Source organism: Eurytemora carolleeae, unplaced genomic scaffold (genome assembly GCF_000591075.1).
Source record: "Eurytemora carolleeae unplaced genomic scaffold, Eaff_2.0 scaffold40, whole genome shotgun sequence".
Lineage (NCBI taxonomy): Eukaryota > Metazoa > Arthropoda > Copepoda > Calanoida > Temoridae > Eurytemora > Eurytemora carolleeae.
The window spans coordinates 785,615-813,604 of NW_019396035.1; the positions used below are offsets into that span (position 1 = coordinate 785,615).

Genomic DNA, 27,990 nt, shown 5'->3' on the forward strand with positions numbered 1-27,990 from the left:
ATTTTAAAATGTTTCAGAATCAAATTTTCCCTTGGGAGTAAGTGTCCTGCAGTCCTAGAATACAGACAATAAAAATAATTTAATAACCCTATAATGCGTCCAGTACGCACTGATTCGTACTCGGAAATAGACGCAAACTACAATCTGTGAGAATCTACGCAAATTAGTTTGATGAGAATGTTGGTGTTAGTGTGGGAAGTTTGAAGATGGACTAATCAGTAATACAAGAGTATCAGCTCTATATAGATCTACAGGAGTAGCAGCTCTATATAGATCTACAGAAGCAGCAGCTCTTTATAAATCTAACGAAGCTATAAGGACTTGGCTCTATATATGTATGTAGATCTACAGGAGTTTCAGCTCCATAAAGATCTACAATAGCTTGACTTGACTCGGTATGAATCTACAGTAGCTGGATTATGCTTCACATGGATCTACGTGACGTGACGTGAACATGCTTATCCTCATACTTTTAGGAACAACATCTTTTCAGCAATACATTAACTGAATAGACATTAGATACATTGTCCTATATGTATTTTGATGTTAATAACGTAAAAGGCCATCTTCATGACGATAATTTTATCTTTCTAATTTAATTTACCTCTCTTTATACTAATTCGTAAAATGTATATTTCTTTGAAAAGAGAAGGCCCTGGTGTTTGTACTTAATGTACTGGTGGGCCCTGGTGTTAGTACTTAATGTACTGGTGGGCCCTGGTGTTTGTACTTAATGTACTGGTGGGCCCTGGTGTTTGTACTTAATGTACTGGTGGGCCCTGGTGTTTGTACTTAATTCTAATTTTGATAATTGACCTTAAATGCATCTTACAAAAGGCATAATTGTTTAATCAAAGTATCCAACTTTTCCCCCGTTTTAAGAAACAAGTTCAGTTTGAACATTTGTTTGTCAAGTTTACACCAGGAAAATGCAGTTTAATTCTAAAAAGAATAAAGACAACATTCCGTCTGAGAAGCAGTAAGTTTGTTTACATTCCCCCCAGGAACTCCATGCAGTACAGTTTTTATGTAAACAAAGGTATTCTACAGGGTTACCCAATACCCACGAAGGATGAAACTTCAGAGACGTCGCTGTACGGAATGTTTTCTGTCTGTTTCCTTATATTTATGATGCACTTCTACTTCAAAACTAAAATAAGCCATAAAAAGAAATAATTTATTAAATACAAAAGACTAGATTTAACTTTTTGATGGTTTCAGGCCGTCTTTACGTAATCATCCTTTGTGGGTGTGTTCTTTGGTCATGAGTATTGTTTGGAAGAGATGATGATGTTGTTTCCAGTATTAGTATTGAGCGTGGTTGGAACCAAGGGAAACTCTCCACCAAGGTTTCAAATACAAGGAGGACAAGGTTCCCAGCTTGTGCTTCAGCTCAAGGAGGGAGATGGAGCTAAACCTGGGACAAGGATCACAAGGTATCAGTTTTATTTTATTGTTTTGAATTGAAGATAAACTTATTTCTTGCTAAACTGGAATATTTCCAAGGATATAAAGTGTACACAATTAATCGTATCAGGATCCGAGGTTTTGACCCGGACGGAGATTCTCTAACTTTCGGAGTAGTCGGAGATCAAAACCTGGTTCAAGTTGAACAGATAGACTCGGAGCAAGCAGATGTTGTTCTACTCAGGTTCAAACTAGAAACTAATTATTTTCATAAAATGTTAGAAAATACATTTTCTTTGTTTTGCAGCTTTTTCTTCTAATTACAGAGAACTGGATCATGAGGAGAAACGAGATCATGAAATTATTCTCACCCTGACAGATGGACATCTCGGAGAAGGAAGATACATCACCCAGTCTCTTCTCATCTTGGTAGAGGATGCTAACGACAATCCTCCAGTGTTCTCTCCTCCTCAGATCTCGGTTGAGGTTGCAGAGCATGTCTCCAACCTGGTCCTTGCCACCCTCTCCGCTTCAGATCTTGACAGCGGAGCTTTTGGTCAGGTTAGAGAACCAAGCAAACTCTTTATCCACATATCTCTCTATCTCTCCGAAACATCAGAGTGGTTTGAAAATTATATGATATTTTAACGGACAAAGCAGATTTTTATTTCCGGTGGTTGGTTCGGTTTCTAAATTAGTCCAAATATGAATAATCTGATTCTGATTGTTTACGCCCTTTTTTCAAGCAGTTTCATAATGTTTAAACCATTGTTTATTTCTTTTAATATATTCATTCCAGAGTTTATTAAACACTTTTATTTCTAACATGTTTTTTGAGGCTCTTTATCAATATTTACCTATTTATCAACTACTCTAAAGTCTACCTACACTCTACACTCTACAGTGATAACCATAATAAAGCGAATTTAAAGTCGTCTTCTTTCAATCGAATCCAGCTAGAAACTTAACTAGATATTTTTTATTTGTAAAAACAATTATTTGTTACAAGTCAGAGTTATCTATATATACCTGTAATCTCTGTTTGTTTGTTTTTCCGATCATAACTCAGGAACCCATGGACCGATTTGAATTTTGATTGGGGAACTCGGGAGATTCAGGGGTATGTTTTTAGCTTGGTTTCGAGATTCCAAGTTCTAATTAATTGGGTTGACTTTAATAGCGAAAATTTAGTTTCCCGGTGAAATCGTTCAAGTGCGGGTAAACTGCATAAGTAACTTTTAGTAACCTGGGCAGTGGGCAGCGCTGGGTTCCCAGCAAGTACATTATAAAATGCTAAACGACGTTTCTAATTTTATTACTAATTCTGGTTTATTATAATTATTATATTTATATCTAGGTGGTTTATCGGTTACTACCAAACCAGGAACCAGAGATATCGGAGAAGTTCTCCGTTACAACCAAGAACGGAGCTGCAGTCTTAAACCTGATATCTGAGCTGAACTATGAGTCTAGGAACCTGTATGAGGTTCTGGTTGAAGCAAGGGATAGATCTAGTCCTGGAGATGTAAACACTGCAACAGCAACAGTTGTAGTTAAGGTAGAACTTAAAACAATTGCTTAATACAGGGTTATTCAGGAAACAATGGAATTCTTCTTTGGATTTAAGGTTTCATATTACAGGTTCTGGATATCCCGGATCAAGGTCCAGAATGGATTTCTCTTAAGGCGGTTACAAGGATTCCTGAGGATATCTCCATCTTTTCTCCGGTATGTCCATCCAGTCGGGTCTTAATTCATATATATCTCTAGTAGGTCTGGTCTTAATTCATATATCTCTAGTAGGTATGGTCTTAATTCATATATCTCTAGTAGGTCTGGTCTTAATTTATATATCTCTAGTAGTTCCGTTCTTAATTCATCTCTTGTAAGTTAAATATATCTCAAAAAGGTTTAATATATCAACAGGTTTAATATAGCACCAGTAGGTTTAACATATCACCGGTATGTTTAATATAGCACCAGTAGGTTTAACAAATCTCAACTAGGTTAAAGTTATCTTCGAGTAAGTTTAATGTATCTCCAGTAGGTTTAATCGATCTGTATAAATTACGCTTAGTGTATCTTCAGTAGGATTAATATACCTACTAGGTTTAATATCTACAGTATATTTAATGTATATCTTCAGTAGGTGTAATAAATCTTCAATAGGGTTAATATATCTCTAGTATGTGCTATATATGTTCCAGTCTGGTCTCATTTAATCAAGAAGGTTGGATATCTCCAGTAGGTTAAACATTTTTCAAAAAGGTTTGCTATATCTTCTGCAGTTTTGATATTTCCAACGATACTCATGAACAGTTAACTTGACAATACTCATGAACAATTAACTTGACAATACTCATGAACAGTTAACTTGACAATACTTATGAACAGATAACTTGACAATACTCATGAACGGTTAAATTGACAATTCTCATGAACAGTTAACTTGACAATACTCATGAACAATTAACTTCACAATACTCATGAACAGATAACTTGACAATACTCATGAACAGTTAACTTGACAATACTCATGAACAGTTAACTTAACAATACTCATGAACAGTTAACTTGACTATACTCATGATTTTTAAAGTCGACTGAGTGCTCAAACTCAGTAATTATACATCATTAAAAACGTTTTATATGTTTTAAATTAATCCTAAACAAATTCTCTACAATACTACATTCTCAGTTCAACTACCATACATTGCCGGTCACTTCCTTTAACGAGGAATTATGCACAGTTAATTTTTATTAAAAAAAGAAAATTTGAATTGAATAAGAAACTGTTAACTCTGCACTATAATAACTCTTAAACTGTTAACTTAAATTTATTAACCCGACCCGACTTTGGACAATAAACACCAGGTATACCATTAAATTCAATATAATATCCGTGTTTATTAAACTTCAAACTAGTTTTTTCATCCCAGAACCAGGATCAATGTCGTCTAGTGTTTCTAAAGGTGTTGACAGTGAAATTAATTTCTTTATCAACCAACCCGTCAAGGTCGGATTCTCCAGGGTATACCGTGGAACCTGAGATTCATCTCCTCCCCCTGGTTCCAGAAACACTGCTCCGGGTCTGTTTGTACTACTGAGAAAGAATTTAAACCATGAGAACTAGTCAATCATGTAAATCTTCAAGGGCATGAGATAAAATTAACGAAACAAGAAAAGAAACAAATTATTTCTTGAAAAGATAAATAATGATTAAAAAAAATAAAATCGAATATCGAGAACATATTACAACATTTTTATCCAACAAAGGTTTTGAGAAATAGTTAAAAGAGTTTTAAATAGATATATACAAACAATAAAAAGAGCGTTCTTAGACCGGATTTAATGAATTTGAGCTACGTCGCTGAACTATCTACTGTCGGTATAAATTTGAACCACCAATTAAAAGTTAAAGATTATGGGAGTATTTGAATCGGTGATTCAAAATTGAGCCGGTAGTAAGCAGTTCAAAATCATTGAATTCGGTCTTAGATTTGATACTTTCAGGTGCTGACTGTGAGGGCTATGGATGGAGATAGAGGGATTAGGAACAAGATTAAATATGGAATATTAAATGGAAACTCTCAACTCTTCGGGATCAATCCTCAGACGGGACTCATCTATACTAAGGTCAGAATAAATTCTGGAATTCAGGGTGCCGCACGCCCGTCTTTTAATATTCGTTAATTAACTAAATAGTCAGTTTCATGATTGCCCAGGACCATGTTAGATGGGTAGAAGGATAGAAGGATAGAAGGATAGAAGGATAGAAGGATAGAAGGATAGATGGATAGAAGGATAGAAGGATAGAAGGATAGAAGGATAGAAGGATAGAAGGATAGAAGGATAAAAGGATACAAGTATATATAAGGATACAATAATAGAAGGATACAAGGATACAAGGATACAAGGATACAAGGATAAAGGATACAAGGATACAAGGATACAAGGATACAAGGATACAAGGATACAAGGATACAAGGATACAAGGATACAAGGATACAAGGAAACAAGGATACAAGTATATATAAGGATACAATAATAGAAGGATACAAGGATACAAGGATACAAGGATACAAATATACAAGGATACAAGGATACAAGGATATAAGGATACAAGGATACAAGGATACAAGGATACCAGTATGTAAGGATACAAGTATATAAGGATACAAGAATAGAAGGATACTGTAGAATAATAGAATGGTTGGAAAAATGTTGCATGGATGGTTTAACACTGTAAACTGTGTGAGATGATAAGGTGTAAAGGCGTGGGAATTTTGTTAAATATCAATTTAATAAAACTTGCAAAATATGGATTTAAATTGATAATTAAATTTATATCACATTATTTACAGACAGCTAAGTATAATATGTGTATTTTAATCCTAAGAAACTATTATATCTACTTATTCTGTTAGAAGATCTTTATACATCGTATTTATTTTTTAGGATTAATTTTCAAGTAAATATGCAAATATAACAATGTCATAACCATTCGATAAAATCAGTTTTTCTTAAGATTTCTCCAATATTTTTGGGCAAAAAATCCATATCCATGCGCATATAAATTCCTCAGTTAAAATATTTATATACAGGGTGTCCCACTTAACTTTACAACGAAGAGACGACTTTATGAAATTCTTCATTTATATTTAAAATCTTTTTTTGGCATTTAAACGTCAACCTAGTATTACAAAAAAGATTTTTGAAACAATGCTATTTAACTTTTTTCTGTGCTTTAATACCGGAGATATATCGAGTTTTGTTTTGATTTAAATTCATTAAAATAAAACCAAAATGTCCAGTTACTTTTTCATTTTTGAAGATTCATACAGTCGTCTTTCTATTCCATAGTTTTATGGGTTCCACTATTAGTATCTATCAAAGACGATATTTAAGTCTTTTCTCAACTATCATGGTTAGAGGAACACTTTGTGTATGTATTTTTAGATAATTCAACAATCCCTTTAATTATCTAAATGGTTTACTAATTAATTAGTTGAATGATTAAACTGCAGGATCTGTTGGACCGTGAGAATGCGGAGACTAGGAACGGAGCATTTATTCTTGAGGTTTCAGCAACAGAGATATCAGAGCAGGGATCCTTGGGACAAACTGTAACCACGGAAATAACAATTATCTTAGAGGTCAGATTTTAAATATTATCTTGGCTTACCAGAGCTGAGGTCAGAACTGTTGTTTTGCTAATCCCTGGATTAGGATCAGGCAGCTATTCATAAAGGATTAAACTAATTCCTATTGAACATCCAGTGGTTAGAAGTCAGTAGGGATAACTAAATTTTAAACCCTACCTCAGATGTTTCTACTCAGTACGCATTAATATGAAACTATTACATATTTAGGATGTAAACGATGAAATTCCCCAGTTCAGAGCTAGTTCAATAATTGCAGAAATCGCTGAAAATTCTCCGTCCAAAACTCCTCTCACAATTCTCGGAGAAAATAATGTAACAGAGGTATTTGATCTTGATCAAGGAACTAATGGAACCTTCATACTATACCTTGAGAACGGAGAAGATGTATTTGAAGTGACTCCGACCTCTGGATTAAACGAAGCAAGTTTTATTCTCCGGGTTCGGAATCCATCTTTGCTGGATTATGAAACACAGAAGATATTTAATCTGAGTTTAGTAGCAGAAGAGGTTGCTTCTACTCGGAGAAGGAGTAGGATACCTGTAACCGTCCTCGTGAGAGATCAGAACGATCATTTTCCCAAGTTTTCCTCCGACAATATAGAGATCTATATCCCTGAAAGTCTAACTCCGGGAGAAGTATTGACAACTGTTACTGCTACTGATGCTGACTCCGGGGTATTCGGCTCCGACGGTATCAGATACACGGAGATATCTGGTCCGATCAGGAAACCATAGTCTCGGTTTTCATTTAGTTTATATTTAAATCACAAGCAAAATAACTGATCATTTAATATTCTCTAAATTTTTGGAATCTGATGGTGTAGACCTTTGATATCTTAAACTTCTCCTATTTAGTCTTCTATAAAATTAGCTTGTTTATAAACTTGAGACCTTGAGATACAGAATATGAATATAAAGTAAGATCAATAAAAGATGGTGTCTAAGGTTGCAAAGATATAAGAAGAAAGAGATTTAAGTTTCTTTTTCTAACTTAATAAGATAAAGTTTTATGTTTTAATCGAGATTGGTTTAACAGTGAGTTCCTTGGGATTGATCCTGTTTCCGGGAAAGTTGTTTTGAAAGACACAGAATTCAGGAAACAACATTTTTATATTTATTATTATAAAGATTTATTCACACACAAAGATATATAAATGGTGTAGTTAAAATTTGTTTAAATAAATTTTTGAATATATAGTTTTACAAAAAAAAGAAAAATGTGCAAAATTATGCACAAATAGACAACATTGATTTTTACTCATTACATAACATATTTATCATTTCAGTTATTACGTAATCATCGAATCCTTTAACCTATAAATTATTCGTTCTTGTATTTAAAAGTTCTAGTAAAACCGGAACTTTCCATGCATGGTCCAATGGTACATCAAAATATTTCATTTGTTTCTTAACTAACATTTTACTAAGATCAGAAAGATTTACAGAACAATCATTTGCAATGGAAAATAAATTTCTGCCAAGAACTATGTTAAAATCATTTTTGCATAAATTAGAAAGAAATATAATGCAAAGCTTAGAACTTGCTTCAAGCATCCAAGCCCCTTCACATATCATGTTTAAATTGTCAGGTTTATAAAATGGTTTTGATATTTATTAATCTATACTTGTCCAGATCCAACCAAGATCTAATATTATTATAAATTACTGGTTTCTAATAATTTCTCTCAACACATAAAACATCATTTCGATTTAGGACAAGAGCTTGATATTATTATTAAAACGATAACATAATGTTGTGACTTTTCATAACGCGAAATATTTTTCTATGAAAGGATTATGAAATGACATATTTATGAAATGACTTGTCTATGAAATGACTTGTCTATAAAATGATTTGTCTATGAAATGACTTGTCTATGAAATGACTTGTCTATGAAATGACTTGTCTATGAAATGACTTGTCTATGAAATGACTTGTCTATGAAATGACTTGTCTATGAAATGACTTGTTTATGAAATGACTTGTCTATGAAATGACTTGTCTCTGAAATGACTTGTCTATGAAATAACTTGTCTGTGAAATGACTTGTCTATGAAATGACTTTTCTATGAAATAACTTGTCTATGAAATGACTTGTCTATAAAATGACTTGTCTAGGAAATGACTTGTCTATAAAATGACTTGTTTATGAAATGACTTGTCTATGAAATGACTTGTCTATGAAATGACTTGTTTATGAAATGACTTGTCTATGAAATGACTTGTCTATAAAATGACTTGTCTATAAAATGATATAAAATAAATATTAAACAATATCTATAAAAAAATGGTGTCACAGGTTTGATCGGGAGAAGGTTTCAACTCATTATCTGAGTATAGCAGCGAGGGATAATCTTGGACAAGGTTTGATATATCTTCTACTTCTTTGCAGAATATGCAAATATGAACAAATTTAAAATTCTTGATATTATAGGGAATCGTAATACTGCCCAGCTAGTGATACATGTAGAAGATATTAATGATAGTTCTCCAACATTTTCTCAGATTCAGTATGAAGCATATATCAGTGAGAATAGTCTCAGGTAAAAACCTACATAAAGATGGCCAACAGTGATATTTGACTGTACTATTTACATCTCTGGAGTCATTTACAGGGTTACCCCCAAAGGATGAGACTCTGATGACGTCCTTTAACTGGTTCAATAAAACGGAAGGCTGAACTAGCCTTTTTGCCTTCAATATAGTTTAGATATGACAAATTATCTTGATATGGAATAGAAAGAAATAATAAGCTTACAACTGCACGGAATCAGAAATGTCAAAATAATGACGGATTTTTCTCTGATGTCTCATCCTTGGTGATATTTATGCATGCAACATTAAACCAAATGTTTCTAGATTACCTTAATCTATCTTGAAGTGAAAAAAGCGCCGAGAGTAATCTTTCAAATCAAAGTTTCTTACTTAATGTTAACGCTTTCTGCACTCTACAGTCTGCAGTCCTTCAGGTTCATTAATATAGTAGCTTAAACGTACTCTATAGTTCATACGGATTCAAAGCTATATCAGATTGCTCAAAATTTCTGTACATTTTTTATCTAATCCAGAGCACCCTCTGGGTAGATGAAAATAATAAACTTAATTTAATATTCTCATTTTAGCTTTGCCGAGCCATTAGTAGTTCGAGCTGAAGATGAGGATGAGAAGAATACTTCTAACTCGGAGATCAGATACCAGATAATTCCATCCTTGAACTCGGACAACTTTACCATTGACTCCGTCACCGGAGAGATTCTTCCAAGCGGATTTCTTGATTTTGAATCCGTTCCAATCTCTGAGGATCCGTCAGATAGAACTATTCTGGTTCGTCTTAGGTAATTTTTTCAAGTTTTTCGTTTCTAAAATACTGATTTATCAAGTTGTAACTTTTAGAGCGTTTGATCTGGGTACTCCTTCTCTCTCCGGAGTTTCCAGTGTTCTCATCCATGTAATCGATATGAACGACAATCCTCCAGAGTTTTTAGAATCATCCTACGAAGTTTCTATTCCTGAGGATATCGAGGCCGGATCTCCTATCCTAAGTGTTAAAGCTAGAGATGCCGACGGTAGCTCGCCAAATAATGAAATAGTCTACAGGTACCTCAATTATTTTAAATTCAAGTGAACCTTAAGTGAGCTATTCCCGATTCCCAGCTGTAACCTTTAAACCATAATCCAATGGATAATGTTCAAGATAATGTGCAAGATACTGTGTAAGATAATGTGTAAGATAATGTACAAGATAATGTGCAAGATAATGTGCAAGGTAATGTGCAAGATAATATGCAAGATAATGTGCAAGATTATGTGCAAAATTATGTGCAAGATAATGATCAAGATAATGTGCAAGATAATGTGCATGATAATTTGCAAGATAATGTTCAAGATTATGTGTAAGATAATGTGCAAGATAATGAGCAAGATAATGTGCAAGATAATGTGCAGGATAATGAACAAGATAATGTGCAAGATAATGTACAAGATTATGTGCAAGATAATGTGCAAGATAATGTGCAAGATAATGTGCAAGATAATATGCAAGATAATGTGCAAGATAATGTACAAGATTATGTGCAAGATAATGTACAAGATAATGTACAAGAAACCCAGAAGTCACAATAGGAATTATGGATATCTCATTCATTCTTGATCAGATAAAGATTTGGTCCCATTGTGAATAGTACATTACTCTCTAGAAATGAAGAATTATTTGAAATAATGTTTATAGTCCCTTTAAGTTTAAATGAAATCTGAGCACCGGTATAAGGATTTTTTAATTTCTACCCGATATTAGAACTCTGAAAATGTGTTCTGAACATTTTCTTACATATATATATCTTTCATAACCGTTGCGGAATTGAGTTTTTGCTACAAACTCCATTTGTTGAATCGCCATTTCTTTGCAACCTTATGGTGTAAACCTTTGATATTTCACACAGAATTCATAGTTTGAAATACCTAAGGTCTACGACATTGGGATTCAAAGACATAGGGATTACAAAATTAGAGCTTGTGGCAAAGATTCAATTCCTTTTCAAATCTTTAGAAACATTCAAAATAAAAAATAAAAATATTTTTCTTATTATTCTAATACTTGGAAAGGTTGGATTCTGAGTCCAGAGATAAGTTTTACATTGATGGAGAGATCGGGATGATATCTGTTCTGAGCGGGAACCTTGATCCTGATCTATCCGTCCCACCTCGGACCAGATACTCTCTCCAGGTCCTAGCTTTAGATGGAGGACTTGGACATCATCAGCTCTCAGCCAGGTTATCATTATATAAGAACTTGTTATTATTCTTTATCTTATTGATGCGAGGCTCTTCATCCCGGATGTATCGGACTGAACAGAGAACTCCTCCAATTTAAATTCAAACGTGTTTTGGTCAATAGTTGAACAATCTTTAAACTTACAGTGTTGTTCATTCTACTTTGTCATTTATACGCACCTGCCGATAAAAAGTATAAAAAGAAAAACTATGCTTAATTGCTCAAATCGGGGTTAAAGGTGTCCAATTGCAAGCGCTGAACATTTGGATCAGTGTGTCTTTTAATAAACACGTCATTTTTTCTCATTTGCATTCGAAGTATGGTGTGATTTACAATTCCATAGATTTTATTTATCAATATTAAATAATTTTTACCTGTTATCAGGGTTCTAGTGAATGTAACAATAACTGATGTGAACAATAAACCTCCGATAGTTTTCCAGGTAGGTTTAATATACTCGTAGATGTAGTTCTCCAGGTAGGTTAAATAAACATACTCGTAGATGTAGTTCTTCAGGTAGGTTTAACATAGATGTAGTTCTCCAGGTATGTTTAACATAGATGTATTTCTTCAGGTAGGTTTAACATAGGTGTAGTTCTCCAGGTAGGTTTAACATAGGTGTAGTTCTCCAGGTAGGTTTAACATAGATGTATTTCTCCAGGTAGGTTTAACACAGATGTATTTCTCCAGGTAGGTTTAACATAGATGTATTTCTCCAGGTAGGTTTAACACAGATGTATTTCTCCAGGTAGGTTTAACATAGATGTATTTCTCCAGGTAGGTTTAACATAGATGTAGTTCTCCAGGTAGGTTTAACATAGATGTATTTCTCCAGGTAGGTTTAACACAGATGTATTTCTCTAGGTAGGTTTAACACAGATATATTTCTCCAGGTAGGGTGAAACAACTTTCTCCGACTTATGATGTTAAACCTCAATTTAATTTTGTTCAATGGTTATACAGTTCAGTCCCTGAAGCTAAGCGATATCAAAAACAAAAAATATCTATAGTATACGACTATAGTATACTATACTATAGTATACGACTATAGTATACGACTATAGTATACGACTTTGAGTTGCAAAGATATATGGCTTAAAAAATCAGAGTTTGTGGCAAAAACTCCATTCCTTTGTATCCTTAGAGTTACCAACAAAGAATGAGACTTCATACACTAATATACGGAATATACTTAATCTTTTTCTTGTAACTGTAAAGAAACTAATTATTCGCCACAGTCTCTATATTTCCAACCCTGATATCTTTGTAATCTGATGCCGCAGACTTTTAATATTTCAAACTATGAGTAGATAAACTGATCACATTTTTTAATGTGCCCTTCTATTCATTTACATAAAAAACATAGAAGATTCAAAAGTGGCTTCTTAATAATTCTGATTTAATGTGATACCCTGTAGTATCTTTTGTCTAGCTGGACCCTGTAAGTGTGAGAGAAGATGCTGATGTTGGATCTATGATATCAAGTATAAAAGCCAAGGATCCTGATAAGGATAGTCAACTCAGGTTCAACATTGACTTTCCTCGATCAGAAGGACGGGATGAGGATGGAAGGTTGGTCAAACCTGAACAATGGCAGGTGAGGGAAAGATAAAATTAAGAATTGACAAAAATTCTGTATTCTATAAAAATTTGTTTAGTCGATGATAGAATGCGATCAGATGTCTGGAGAAATTAGGGTTTTGGCAAATCTAGACCGAGAATTAGTTCAGGTATTGTAGAACTAGTTCAGGTATTGTAGAATTAGTTCAGGTATTGTAGATCTAGTTCAGATATTATAGAACTAGTTCAGGTATTGTATAACTGGTTCAGGTATTGTAGAATTAGTTAGGGTATTGTAGAACTAGTTCAGATATTGTAGAACTAGTTCAGGTATTGTAGAACTAGTTCAGGTATTGTAGAACTAGTTCAGGTATTGTAGAACTAGTTCAGGTATTGTAGAATTAGTTCAGATATTGTAGAACTAGTTCAGGTATTATACAAGTTGTTCAGGTATTGTAGAACTTGTTCAGGTATTGTAGAACTAGTTCAGGTATTGTAGAACTTGTTCAGGTATTGAAGAACTAGTTCAGGTATTGTAGAACTAGTGTAGATATTGGAGAATTAGTTTAGGTATTGTAGAACACTAGTTGACTATATCAAAAATTATCTGTAACATATTGAAAATTATTTGTGATATATTGAAAATTGTCTGTGATATGTTGAAAATTATCTGTGATATGTTGAAACTTATCTGTGATATGTTGAAAATTGTTTGTGATATTGAATATTGTTTGTGATATATTGAATATTGTTTGTGATATATTGAACAAAATTTAGTTTTTGCCACAAACTCTGATGTTCTAATCCCTATAACTTTGCAAACCATTGTCGTAGGCCTTATATATTTCAAACTATAAATTCTGTTGGATCAATTATTCTTAGTTTGAAATATCAAAGGTTAACACCATCAGGTTGCAAAGATACAGGGATTCGAAATTTCGAGTTTGGGGCAAAGACTCATTCCTTTATCTGTAACATATTGAAATCGGTGAGTAATCTATCTGTCATATATTTCCAACCGAACTTAGGAGTTGTACCTGTACACTGTGGTTGAGGATATCTCCGCAACACGTGAGAAACAAATCACAAGTTCAAGGAATAATAATCATTTAGAGTTATAAAATCTAAAAAATATTGATTGATCCAAAATTGCCAATCTAAAAAAAAACTAAATCATGAAACTATCCTTAAAAAGAATGACATTTAATAACTCTTAACAAACCAAGGTTTTATTACATTTATCCCATGGAAGGATTAATTTTATTTATTCTCATTTTATAAGGACAGGAAGTCAAGTTTTCTTAATAGGACTGTAAGCGTAATTTCAAGTGACCCTTCATGCAAAGGTGGCAATGCCCGAATTTCAATGTTACCCTTGAAAACTTAATCCGATACAAAATATGGAAGATTCTCATTTTCCTGACTAGAAAGGTGTTTATTTCTGTGAATTTCTCCTTTGCTTCGTATAAAGCAAGAAATGCATAAGTCACATTTGCAGAGAATACGCAAATAAAAATAAAAAGTTGAAAGAAACAAAAACATGGATATCTAATTCATACTTGGGTAGACAAACCTTTTAAGGGTGTTGTTGTCAAGGAGTATAAAATATAAGGGAGATATAACTGACGCAGCCCACCCTACCATATAATTATACATGCTTTGCAGACGGGTACTTCATATGAATAAGAAATATTTGTCTGATGTACAATTACCGCGTATACAATAATTCCTATTCTGAATATTTGTTATACAAATGATGTACCCGTCTGCATAGCATGTATAATCATATGGTAGGGTGGGCCGCGTCAGTTGTATCTCCCTTCTATTTCATACTCCTTGACTGTTGTAAATCTGGCTTTGACATTTTTACATGAAGAGTCATTTATAATTACGCTTACAGTCTCTTTGCACCGTAATTCATATGTATATAAACTTCATTATCTATCAAAAGTTACATATAATTTATTTATAAATCTATTTTTGTTTTACAACCTGTACTGGAAATCCTAATGAATTATGTTGGTTAGATTGACAGTACATATTGCAGATGTAAATGATAATGATCCTCTCTTCGATAAACAAATCTATAGGTAGGTGGTATATGTACATCGTACATATAGTTGTACACAATCACATAACAAAACTGCAGTACATATTCAAAATTTTATGTATGTATTCTTCTATAACATAATTTTAGTTTTCAATAATGACAGCCCAAATTTTTATTTTGAATAATCTTTTGTGTTTGTTTATCTTCTTGTTATTTTTTACATTTTTAAAATTTTTTTATCGATTTTGATGGTTATTATATCGTTAGAACTGTCGAGGGTCAACCCAGACCGAAAAATAATTTTAATAAATGTGGAACTAACAGAGGTTTGGTCCATCACCATCACCGAATTTTAAAACACTTTGATTTCAGAGGAAGCGTTGTAGAGAACAGTCAACGTGATACTCCAGTTCTGTCAGTCCTTGCTAGAGATAAGGATGTGAATAGGACAATATCATATACCTTGCAGGGAGATCTTGAACTACTTAACCTCATCCAGGTGGATCAATTCACTGGACAGGTTTCTGTTAGAAACAGGATAGATAGAGAAGTGATCAGCTGGCTAAACCTGACAGGTTGTCGTCTTATGACTGTAATATAACACTTCAACCAAATCCTTATATATAAAAAAATACTTTTCAAAATTATCTCTCTTCTAAATTGTGTGAAAAACATCATTGATATACAGGACCTTGAGTCTGTATAAAATTAATTTTCTTTGAGTCCAGAAATTGCATCTTAAGTTCTCCTCTGATCCTCTTTAAAACTTTTGATGATATTTCTAGTTGTTGCTACTGATAGCGCTAGTCCACCCAGGTCTGGTTCAGCTCTACTCCTTCTCAAGGTTCTGGATGAGAACGACAATTCTCCAGTATTTATCAATCCTCCATCAGTACTGGAAATCAGGAACAGATACATTATAATGTTGTCAACTAACATATATTTTCTTTATTTCCTTATTCATTAAAAAAATTAAGGTCGACCCCCACAAATCGTTTTTATAAAAAGAGTTTGTGGAGTTAAAGGGTATTGGGGTGACGAGATTATTTCTTTGCCTTTACTCTAAGCTCATGTTATAAAAAAATTAAATTCAGCTACAGGCTGGGTTACTCACAAACTCTTAAAATGGGACGATATGATGTTTAATAAAGTCGTTTTTAAGTATATTAAAAAATTTGGTACAGAAAAAACAATTTCATTTTTACATTCGTCTTTAAATTATCATCCATTGTGGGTAACCCTGTATTAAATAAATAAATGATAAATCGTCTGTCCAGTGAAGGAGAGATGGTTGGTAGTAGAATACTTCAACTTCAAGCTCAAGATAGAGATGAAGGACAGTTTGGGACAATTACTTTCTCAATAGGTGAATAATTCATGATATACTGTGATAACCAGAAAACTTTGAAATAGGAAGACGACTTTTAGACTCAATTTTTGAATTTAAATAGTTCAATGAACATAGAACACAACAATCGTTCAGTATAAACAGACGCATTTTACTTAAAAAGTAATTTAATAAGTGTCTAGTAAAACTATTTGCTTTGTAACAGCATCAACTACACTTTAGTATTGCTATAAAGTTGTCTTCCTATTCCAGAGTTTTCTGGTTATCACTGTACTTCTCACTTCTCAATAGGTGAGTAATGACATATACTTCTCACTTCTCAATAGGTGAGTAATTCGTTTTATACTTCTTACTTCTCAAAAGGGGAGTAAGAAATATATACTTCTCACTTTTAATAGTTGAGTAATTCGTTATATGCTTCTCACTTCTCAATAAGTGAGTGATTCGTTATATACTTATCACTTCTCAAAATGTGAGTAATTCATTATGTACTTCTCACTTCTCAATATGTGAGTAATTCATTATATACTTCTTACTTCTCAATAGGTGATTAATTCATTATAAACTTCTCACTTCTCAATAGTTGAGTAATTCGTTATATACTTCTCACTTATCAATAAGTGAGTGATTCGTTATATACTTATCATTTCTCAAAATGTGAATAATTCATTATATACTTCTCACTTCTCAATTTGTGAGTAATTCTTATATACTTCTCACTTCTTTAATAGGTGAGTAATTCATTATATACCTCTCACTTCTCAATAGTTGAGTAATTCGTTATATACTTCTTACTTCTCAATAGGTGAGTAATTCATTACATACTTCTCACTTCTCAATAGTTTAGTAATTCATTATATACGTCTTACTTCTCAATAGGTGAGTAATTCATTATATACTTCTCACTTCTCAATAGTTTAGTAATTCGTTATATACTTCTTACTTCTCAATAGTTGAGTAATTCGTTATATACTTCTCACTTCTCGATAGGTGAGTAATTCATTATATACTTCTCACTTCTCAATGGGTGAGTAATTCATTATATAATTCTTACTTCTCAATGGGTGAGTAATTCATTATATACTTCTCACTTCTCAAAGGGTGAGTAATTCATTTTATACTTCTCACTTCTCAATGGGTGATCGTAATTCGTTTTATACTTCTTACTTCTCAATTGGGGAGTAAGAATTATATACTTCTCACTTTTAATAGTTGAGTAATTCGTTAGTATAATTTTCACTTCTCAATGGGTGAGTAATTCGTTATATACTTCTCACTTCTAAATAGTTGAGAAATTCGTTATATACTTCTCACTTCTAAATAGTTGAGAAATTCGTTATAAACTTCTCACTTCTAAATTGTTGAGTAATTCACTATAGGCTTTTCACTTCTCAATAGGTGTGTAATTCGTCATATACTTCATACTTCTCATTAGGTGAGTAATCCATTGGTGAGTGATTCTTAGTATACTTCTCAAAATTCTTTTTAAACTTCTTGCACTTCTCAAAAGGTGAGTTATTCATTATATGCTTCTCAATAATTGTATCATTTTTTTTTGCCTTTGTAGATTTTCAAAGTATCTTTCAATGAAAATATCCCGGCCGGATTAAATGAAAATTGTTGCATACCAAAAAACCAGCTTTTTATAAAGGAATGAGTAATTCTTTCTATATTTCTTAATAAGAGAGTAATTCTTGATATACTTCTCAATAGTCAATAGTTTAGTAATTCTTTATATACTAGCTTAATAGGTGAGTTAGTCTGTTAAACACATCTCATTAGGTTAGTAATTCTTTATATACTAGCTTAATAGGTGAGTCAGTCTGTTATACACATCTCATTAGGTTAGTAATTCTTTATATATCTCTCAATGGGTAATTAATTCCTTTCACAATTGCAATTTTGAAGACGTGAGTACTGAGTACTGACTGAGTCTTTGTCACAACTCTGATTTTCTAATCCCTATATCTTTTAAACTTAATGTCGTGGACCTCAGATATTTCAAACTATTAATTCTGTTGAATCAATTAACATAAGTTTGAAATCAAAGGTCTACACCATCAAACCACAAAAATATAGAGATTAGAAAATTTGAGTTTTCTGGCAAAGACTCAATGCCTTTGCAAATGATTTCTATAAAAATCATATCTCAGGGTAGTATTCCTTTGTTTTCTTTATTCATATAATAATTATAATAATTTTAGATCCTGTAACTTCCTTGGGAGCTTTTCAAGTTCATCCAGACACAGGTCTATTAGTAAAAGATTATTTATAATTTTTTTTATAATGTAGGGCGCATGCCTCACCTTTTTTGAAGTACTAATTGTGGGGTTTCCCTTGATATATGACTTTAAGAATGATTTGTATGGACTAAGGATTGATTCCTTTTTGCATTCAAAAACACTTTTGAAAACTTGTTGCATAAATATTAAGAAAAATATGGAAAAAGAAGGAACTAAATTTCTTCTTCTTAAACTTTAATTACAGTATACACAGGTGTTGTTCACATTTTAATATAAGTTATATATGTTTGAATAATTCTTTTAACACACTTTCGTAAAATCACATCACTACGTACATGTAGATCATCTTATATTGCATGCTTGTTGCTGTATGGATGTTCGGTACTTTCCCAAAGGATTTTTCCCAAGAAGCAACTTCCCAAGGGTATTTTTCCAAGTGGCAACTTTCCAAATGTGCAATTTCCCAAGCGGCAACTTCCTAAGTCTGTCCTAGCCACAGCGCTCGGTCCTCAACCTGTTCTAGCCGCGGCGCTCGGTCACCTAGCTTATCCTAGCCGCAGCGCTCGGCCTGCGGCGCCCAGAGGGCCTAATCTAACCTTTTGGAAGTTGCCGCTTGGGAAATTGCACATTGGGAAGTTGCAACTTGGAAAATTGCCAATTGGGAAAGCGCCCTTGGGAAAATGCCTTTGTTAAAGTACCTAACACCGTTGTATGTACACTGTAGATGCGTACAAGTACACCGTAGATGCGTACAAGTACACCGTCGTAGACGCGTACATGTGCACCGTGCATTTGTTCTAATTCATCATTTATTACAGGAGAAGTAACTGTAGCAAAGATACTTGACAGAGAAGAGAAGAGTTCTTATAATCTCATCGTTCAGGAATATATTATTCAGATAATCTAATTCATGGATTATGTACAATGTACAATGTACAATTTACAACTATTCTGCTTTCAGTAATGAATTGTATACAATTAACAACCATTCTGCTTTCAGGAATGAATTGTGTACAATTTACATCCATTCTGCTTTCAGTAATGAATTGTGTACAATTTACAACCATTCTGCTTTCAGGAATGAATTGTAGCCTGCAATGACAAATGTCGTTTATCCTATGTTGAATATTTTACTGTATCATACTTTAATCTATCTATACTTTGATTGCCTGTCTGGATGTATGTTTATTTGTTTGTCTGTTTGTATCCTATAAACGTCAAAACGGCTGAACCAATCGAGCACAAACAAAAAAAAACCACGTCATTTCCCTCCTTTTTGATCAGATTATGGTTTCAAGGGATTTCGTTGAAATCGGTTCAAGGTTCACCTAAAATGGCGACGACAGTACCTTTAAGAACAGGAAGTATTTATTATTAAGATTATTTGTATATGTAAACTAAACCATTGACTTCATTCCTATTTGAATAATAAAAATCTAGGCGCACGATAATTACCAGTTTGGTTTTGTATCCGGAGAATCTCGGGTTTCCTATCACAAGATAAATATCCAGGTACTAGAATACACAGTCCAAACACAAACATTTAAGAAATAATGGGGACCAAATATATCCACAATAAAAAGATTATCAGGCTCTGTATGAAAATCAATCAATGGGCTTTCTAGTTGGTGTGCAACAGATATTGATAACAAATATCAAATGTCATATATATAAAATATCATAATATCCAAAGAAAAATTAAATAAGATTAGAACGAATCGTATCGTTTTATCTACTTTTAGGTCATAAAGGTTACTGTTGTGTTAACACAAGGTTCTTTAATAAGGTTGGTTACTCTGGATGCACTCCAATGTACTGAAAATGTCGTCTCCTTAGTTTAGAGAGATAGAATCCTCATATGACGTCACTGATTATAGAGGTGAGCATGATCTCCTCTGCGAGAGTAACCAACCTTATCAAACAACCTTGGTTAAATAGCTTCAGTTTATGTTAAAATTCAAACTAAAGTTTACATAATAAAATTTGTGAATTTTTTTTATGTAGTATTTGTACATATAATAAAAACCGTTGACAAAGTCATGCTGAAAATGTAGGATATTTTTAAGACGTAATGTTTTTAAATAAACCTTTTAACTCAGTCTGTGTCTGTTTGTGGAAGACGACATTTAAGAATATCTTAAATCTAGATTGGAGATATCAACGACGAAGCGCCTAAATTTGTCGAGGTCCCTGACACGTGTACTTCTATCGTGGAGTTTCATACTGAAGAAATCCTAACCCTAAGGTCTATTTCTAAATAAAATTTATAATTTTTTTCAGTTAATTTAATTTTAAACTATGATTTCAGAGCTCTTGACAAAGATGATCCTGAAACTCCGAATGGAGAAATAGATTTCAAGATTGTTCATGGGAATGAGATGGGATTCTTTAGAATAGAACAGGTTCAATACTTTTGAATTTTTCCGGAATAATTTTTAAAAAAAATATGTTTAGAAAAGTGTTTGTCTTTGATTTGTTTAAAAGAAAAATACAAATATCTATTATACACTCCAATCATAAAGGATGCAAAATTTGTAGTTTGTTTTTAGAATTTGAGTTTTATGATAAATATTGTTGTCTTTGTAATACTAATTTACACTTTTAATGTTTAGTTTCAAATATTTATTTTATTTAAAACTAACTTGTGAACCCAAATATATTATCAAGTACAATAGGTAGCAACAGAGAAATGGATCAATTATACACGACGTCACAAGTGTCAAATATAAGAAAGAAAACGAAACTTTCTCACATTATTTGACATATTTTTCAAGATTAAATAAAAAGTGTGGAAACAGAAAGTAAATAACACCTAAAATTGCACATTTTTTCACTGTAAGATGAGCTCTTTATTTTAAAATTATCATCAATAATTTTGTCGGACACAATACTGAGTTGACACTTGTGATGTAAGAATACAGGTGTACTGAGAGTGTACAAATACTATCTATTGTACTTAACAATCTATTTGTGTGAACCAAGTTTGTCCTGGAAATAAACTTTCTATATGACAGTCAACCTTTACTTAACTTGGTATTAAACCAAGCTAAAAACATTCTACCAAGTTCTTCAAACTAAAGTTTAGGGAAATCAATCCACGGGTTCATGAGTTATGATCGGACATAAAAACAAACAAACAGAGATAACTGGTCTATACAGTATATATAGATGCCCTGAGCAAATCAACCATTGCCTGGCATGGCCGAGATGCCCCGTAGAACTTTAACTTGATTGATAGAGTTTTGGTTAAAGGAAACAAAATGAATTAGGTTTGATCTGGAGTTGGGGTTAGTTGCAAAGAGAACCAATAAACATGAGAATAATAGAAGAATGATTATAAGTATACTTATATATCTTATATAAAATCTATATATATACTATTTGCATTAGCGATCTTTTCTAGTGTATCTAGGGTATATCTAGGGTATATATATATATTCAAATATTCAGTAATCAAATACAAACAATCTTGATGAAACATCAAAAGTTAAGATTTCTTTTTATACATTTTACACAATATGAGCAATTGTCAAAACCAAGTTTTTAAAATAAGATAAACGTTTTTAACATCGTTGTCACTTATTTTAATGTTTATTGGGATTAAAACAATTTCCAAACTAATCCATCACCTGAGACCCGTTCTGCTCTAGGTTGTGAGTGGTATAGCAAAACTCTACCCGGAGCCAGAGTTAAATGGGAAACCTGGAAACTATTCTGTCCTGGTTGAGGCGGAGGATCGAGGGTTTCCCGCAAACTCCGCCTCCGCCGTATTCCTAGTTTGTGTTCAGGTAGGATCCGCCGTATTTCTGGTCTGTGTTCAGGTAGGATCCGCCGTATTCCTGGTCTGTGTTCAGGTAGTATCCACCGTATTCCTTGTCTGTGTTCAGGTAGGATTCGCCGTATTCCAGGTCTTTTTTCAGGTAGGATCCACCGTATTTCTGGTCTGTGTTCAGGTAGTATCCGCTGTATTCGTGGTCTGTGTTCAGGTAGGATCCGCCGTATTCCTGGTCTGTGTTCAGGTAGGATCCGCCGTATTTCTGGTTTGTGTTTAGGTAGGATCCGCCGTATTATTAAAATATGAAAATATTTAGGATTTTAACGACCATGCTCCTGAGTTTATTCTACCATCCTCCAACTATACGGTCAGAATACTGGAGAATGCAACTATAGGTATATTTTATCATAAATAGACATTTTTATCCGTTATTTTCTACATTGAAACAAATCAAACCTACAATCTGAAAGTTTAAAGTGAGCCTCCATGAAAAGATAGCAATCAATGTCAGATTTACAACTGTACCATTGAAATCTAAAAATGTAAAAAAACGACGTTTTTCTGACTAGTAGTGTTTTATTCTCATAATTTCTCCATTGCAAGAAATGCACAAGTCACTTTCGCAGAGAAATCGCAAATGAAACAAAAACATGAATATCTAATTCATACTTTATCAGACAAAGCTATTGTCATCTGTACATGAATAGTTCCTTGAAATTACGCTTACAGTCCCTTTAAACTAATTTAAGAGATTTTCCCCCTTGTTTGGAAATGATTAGAAAATGATTTAATTTCTAAAAACAACTTCTATAATGTCTGTATTAAGATGAGTCTAACCTTTCTAAGTCAGTGCTAGGACTTCCGGTTAGATTTAGAAATATGAATATTAGGAGTTTAAAGAAACCAGAGACCAAGTTTAATGAATAGTATGAATTAGTTGAGCTACGTTGACTAAGTTAAACCACTTCTCTTGAGTATCGGTTCAAGTTCAAGAGATAAGGTTTCACTTTCAGTAGTAGGCGATTATATTAATACAATGAAGACGACTTTCGAATTCAATTTTGATTTAAATTAAGCTGTTGAACAGCATGGATACATAAATAAACATAGAAGTCAAGAGAATTTTTCAATTAAAAAAGCTAATCTTTGATTACTTGTAAACTTGTAATTCGAAAAAAGCTTGTTAACAATCAAAACTTAAATAAAAAGTCGTCTTCGTTGTAGTGATATAATTGCTTACCACCGTAGTTTACGTAGTTTAACTACTTCTTGCCAAATAATTAATAACAATTAATACAAGGAAGACGACTTTCGGTTCCAATTTTTGCTTTCTGTCAAGCTTTCAAACTGCATAGATATACAAAATCATGGAAACAAAGAGAAGCTGTCAATTAACAGCTTCTCTTTGTTTACATGTTAAAAATAAAAACTTACATAGAAAAGTCGTCTTCATTGAAATAACACTGTGGAAAATTCGGTGTCTGAATCATAAAGAAAGTTTCTGAAAATCAAGATATTTATATTCTATTAACTGGAGTGCCCGGCGTTGCCCTTGGAATAAAAAAAAAATTTTGAAAGAAGAAATTTTTAAAATTTTTTTAGCTTATGTTACCCCTCGGATACCCATGGGTTTCCTCAAAAAATTACAGCCCATTCGGTCCAGTCGTTTGTCAGCTATATTATATATACAATGAAACCCTTAATAACGAATACATCGAAAGAATTCATCCAATGTCGTATTCTTCACTTTCTGATAATGGAATGTTGCAGATATTTAGTTTTTTTAATTAAATGATAATATGGAACTCTTTAAAACTGTTCCCGCATATTCATGGCTATTTATTTATTTTCGCAAATACTGAAATTTACGTAATATAGTATAAAACTCATATACTGATATTGATGTTTCAGGAACTGAAGTACTCCGGGTGCAAGCTGTTGACGAGGATAATGGTTTGAATGGGGAGGTTAGATACAGGATCAGGAAAGATTCCAGTGGAAACCATGAAATCTTTGAGATAGATCCAGTAACTGGAGCAATCAGTCTAACTAAGACACTGGATCGTGAGAGGACAAGGATGCATGAGTTGAGGATTGAGGCCTATGATCTAGGTGTCCCAACCCCCCTACAGAGCGACCTTGATTTAATGATATATGTCCAGAATGTGAACGACCATGAACCCCAGTTTATAGTTGATGAGTTCTCTGTAAATTTTACCGAGAATGAATCTGGAGGATCTGAGATTAGAAAGATACTGAACACGATTGATTTAGACGAAGAGGAAGCAGGAGATGAGAAGATCATGGTTTGTTATTATATTGTGAGTGGGAACTCGGAAGGAATATTCCATCTTGACTCTGTTTCTCATGAGATAATCGTGGTAAAACCTCTGGATAGAGAAGAGAAGATATCACATGTTCTCATAATTAAAGCAACAGAAGACTGTGGAACAGTTCCAGGGGAGGTTTTGGAATTTAATCCTTTAGACAATACACTTCTCCTTCTCAATATCATAGTTGTAGACGTTAATGATAATGCTCCGGTCTTTGAAAGACGTCTATTCACCGGAGGTGTCTCCACAGACCTGGAGTTCGGAACCAAGTTTATGAGTGTTAAAGCAACAGATTCCGACAGCGGAATCAATTCTCAGATAGAATATTTAATCTGCGGACAGGTGGAATTATTAAACTCGGAAGGTTTCGGTGAAAACGAAAAAGCACCTTTTCTAGTGGAGCCGGACACTGGAGAAGTCGTCTTGAATTTTGATCCTCAGGAAAACCAGAAAGGATATTTTAGTTTCGAGGTTTGTGCTCGAGATATTGACGGGAAGGAAGATACAGCGAAGGTTGTGGTTTATTTACTCCGAGAGGATCAGCGAGTAAAGTTTGTTACCCGGAGTCAACCTCAGGAGTTGAGGTAATATTTCTTTACTTGAAAGTGATTGTCAAAATAATTTTCTATTACAATTCACAAGACGACTATTAACCTTCATCTGATGAAAAGATTCCTTTATTTTTCTGTCATATAGAAGTAACACTAAGAATATTATAATTATAATTTTCATACTCAACGAGTACCATTGTGAATTGTTTATGGATCTCTAGATAATGGTTCACAGGGTACTGTTGTGAATTGTTTGTGGATCTCTCTAGATAATAGTTTACAGGGTACCATTGTGAATTGTTTATGTAACTCTATAGATAATGGTTTACAGAGTACTGTTGTGAATTGTTAATGGAACATTATGAATAATGGTTACAGAGTACTGTTGTGAATTGTTAATGGAACATTATGAATAATGGTTTACAGGGTATCATTGTGAATTGTTTATGTAACTCTATAGATAATGGTTTACAGAGTACTGTTGTGAATTGTTAATGGAACATTATGAATAATGGATTACAGGGTATCATTGTGAATTGTTTATGGATCCCTATAGATAATGGTTTACAGGGTACCATTGTGAATTGTTAATGGAACTCTATAGATAATGGTTTACAGGGTACCGTTGTGAATTGTTTATGGAATTCTATTGATGGTTTACAGGGCACTGTTGTGAATTGTTTATGAAACTCTATTGATGGTTTACAGGGTACTGTTGTGAATTGTTTATGAAACTCTATTGATGGTTTACAGGGTACCGTTGTGAATTGTTTATGAAACTCTATTGATGGTTTACAGGGTACCGTTGTGAATTGTTATGGAACTCTATTGATGGTTTACAGGGTACCGTTTAAACTATGAAGTGTCCTCTTTCACAACACTCTACTATTTACAGGTTGAGAATGGACGAGTTTAGCATGGTACTAGCCAATGCTACTGGAGCAATAGTCAACCTAGATTACTTTAAAGTTCACGGAAACAACGACGGTTCTGTCGATAAAACCAAGACCGATGTGTTCCTCCACTTTGTCCATCCGGAGAACAATACAGTTATGGAGGTCTCAGATATCCTTCGAACCATAGATTATAAAACAATAGAACTGGATTCATTCTTTAAAGAGTTCGATGTTTTGCAAACCGAGGGTTCAGCAAACTACCTTCCGATTAAGATGGAGACAAGTGAGACTGTAATTATATCTTGGTTGGTTGGGGTGAGCGCATTTCTATCTCTGTTACTCCTGGTGGTTGTTTGTATCTGTGTATCACAGAGATCTAAATACTCAAGAAAACTGAAGGCTGTAACTACGGACGCATACGATACTGCTCCCAAGATTACAAAGAAAGATGAGTTTGTGCCGAACACAAACCGTCATGCCTCTGAAGGTTCAAATCCTATCTGGATGACGGGACTTGATCCTAGTTGGGAGATTCAAACCCATCCTGAAGGATCTCCTAGACATGTGTCAGAAATATTTTCTAATCTAGACTCGTTGGATACTAACGTTCTCAACGAACCCCCGCCTGAACCTATATTTCAAGATGAATCTGACGGGTCAATAGAAGTAGATCGCCGATTTTTCATGACCGGTGAGGTATTATACCGGTCTAATGACGAGGATGATCGGCCGAGAGAGGGATCGGCTGGAAGACGAAGTGATTCTTCCGGCCGAGGATCTCTCTTCACATCCTCACATTTCGTCCAGAGTATAAAAGACGAGTCCTTACTTTACTCAAAACCCTTCCCAGAGAGGTTAAATAATCCTCGAGCCTCTTCTCAGGATAGAGATTCAGATTGAAACTCTTGTAAGCGTGCAAATGCACACTAGAACTCTTGGCAAGTTCTAAATACAGACTAGAACTCTTGACTGGGTCTGGATACAAACTAGAACTCTTGACATGGTCTAGATACAAACTAGAACTCTTGACAGGGTCTAGATACAAACTAGAACTCTTGGCAAGGTAAAGATACAAACTAGAACTCTTGGTAAGGTCTAAACACAGACCAGAACTCTTGACATGGTCTAGATACAAACTAGAACTCTTGACAGGGTCAGATACAGACTAGAACTCTTGACAAGGTAAATATACAAACTAGAACTCTTTACCAGGTCTAGATAAAGACTAGAACTCTTGGCAAGGTAAGGTCTAAATACAAACCTGAACTCTTAACAAGATCTAGATACGAACTAGAACTATTGGCAAGGTCTAGATACAGACTAGAACTCTTGACAAGGTCTAGATGCACACGTACTCGAACTCGAAAGTCTAAGAGGTCTGAATTTCTACTGGAAATTTCATAATTTAAATTTACACAAGAACTCTTCTAGTAAACTCTGGCTCTGTCTAAATCTGAGTCTAAATCCTAATATAAACTGTAAATGAGGAAGTGCCATTGCTTGTTATACATTCAGTGATTGATTACACAATGTAGATAGACTGTATACTGTATATAGTCTCAGTAGTTCTCTATTCACCTCATAAACCTTGTATACATAGGTTTTGAAATAAATGATTAAAAAAGTTCTATACTTTTATATAAAACTGCTATACAGGGAAATCAACAACGAATGAGATTTAATGACGACACAAAAAAAGCTTTAAACCCCAGCTTTGCCTGGAAACTAAACTCCTCTGTGAACGTCAATTCACTTAAGTTAGAATTTTTAAACCAAGCAAATAACATTTCCTTGGTTCGGTTCTATCGAGTTCACATTTCCTTGGTTCGGTTCTATCGAGTTCACATTTCCTTGGTTCGGTTCTATCGAGTTCACATTTCCTTGGTTCGG

The 27,990-nt window shown here is 33.6% G+C and overlaps 1 protein-coding gene across 1 annotated transcript; it reads left to right on the forward strand.

Annotated features, from left to right (window-relative positions):
* Positions 1–27,725, forward strand: LOC111698520 (cadherin-23). The gene is made up of 32 exons (XM_023468879.1): positions 1–476; positions 1,304–1,436; positions 1,538–1,651; positions 1,734–1,968; positions 2,765–2,965; positions 3,049–3,135; positions 4,921–5,043; positions 6,435–6,563; positions 6,780–7,297; positions 7,609–7,668; positions 8,873–8,937; positions 9,008–9,116; positions 9,696–9,908; positions 9,967–10,170; positions 11,176–11,343; positions 11,729–11,786; positions 12,777–12,941; positions 13,003–13,074; positions 13,933–14,000; positions 14,932–14,994; positions 15,327–15,529; positions 15,740–15,860; positions 16,232–16,320; positions 18,507–18,551; positions 19,364–19,428; positions 19,986–20,057; positions 20,693–20,790; positions 20,854–20,947; positions 22,196–22,333; positions 22,637–22,715; positions 24,232–25,237; positions 26,100–27,725. The coding sequence occupies exons 1-32, from the start codon at positions 455–457 to the stop codon at positions 26,998–27,000; spliced, it is 5,718 nt and encodes a 1,905-aa protein (XP_023324647.1). The 5' UTR covers positions 1–454; the 3' UTR covers positions 27,001–27,725.
* Positions 27,726–27,990: the final 265 nt, after the last annotated feature.

What these genes read in the sequence shown, in the direction of transcription:
- LOC111698520 (XM_023468879.1), top strand. Translation starts at nt 455, where the DNA reads ATGCTTATCCTCATACTTTTAG. An exon ending in TATTCCTAGTTTGTGTTCAG is followed by an intron (nt 22,334 to 22,636) that starts GTAGGATCCGCC and finishes GAAAATATTTAG; the next exon opens with GATTTTAACGACCATGCTCC. An exon ending in AGTCAACCTCAGGAGTTGAG is followed by an intron (nt 25,238 to 26,099) that starts GTAATATTTCTT and finishes TACTATTTACAG; the next exon opens with GTTGAGAATGGACGAGTTTA.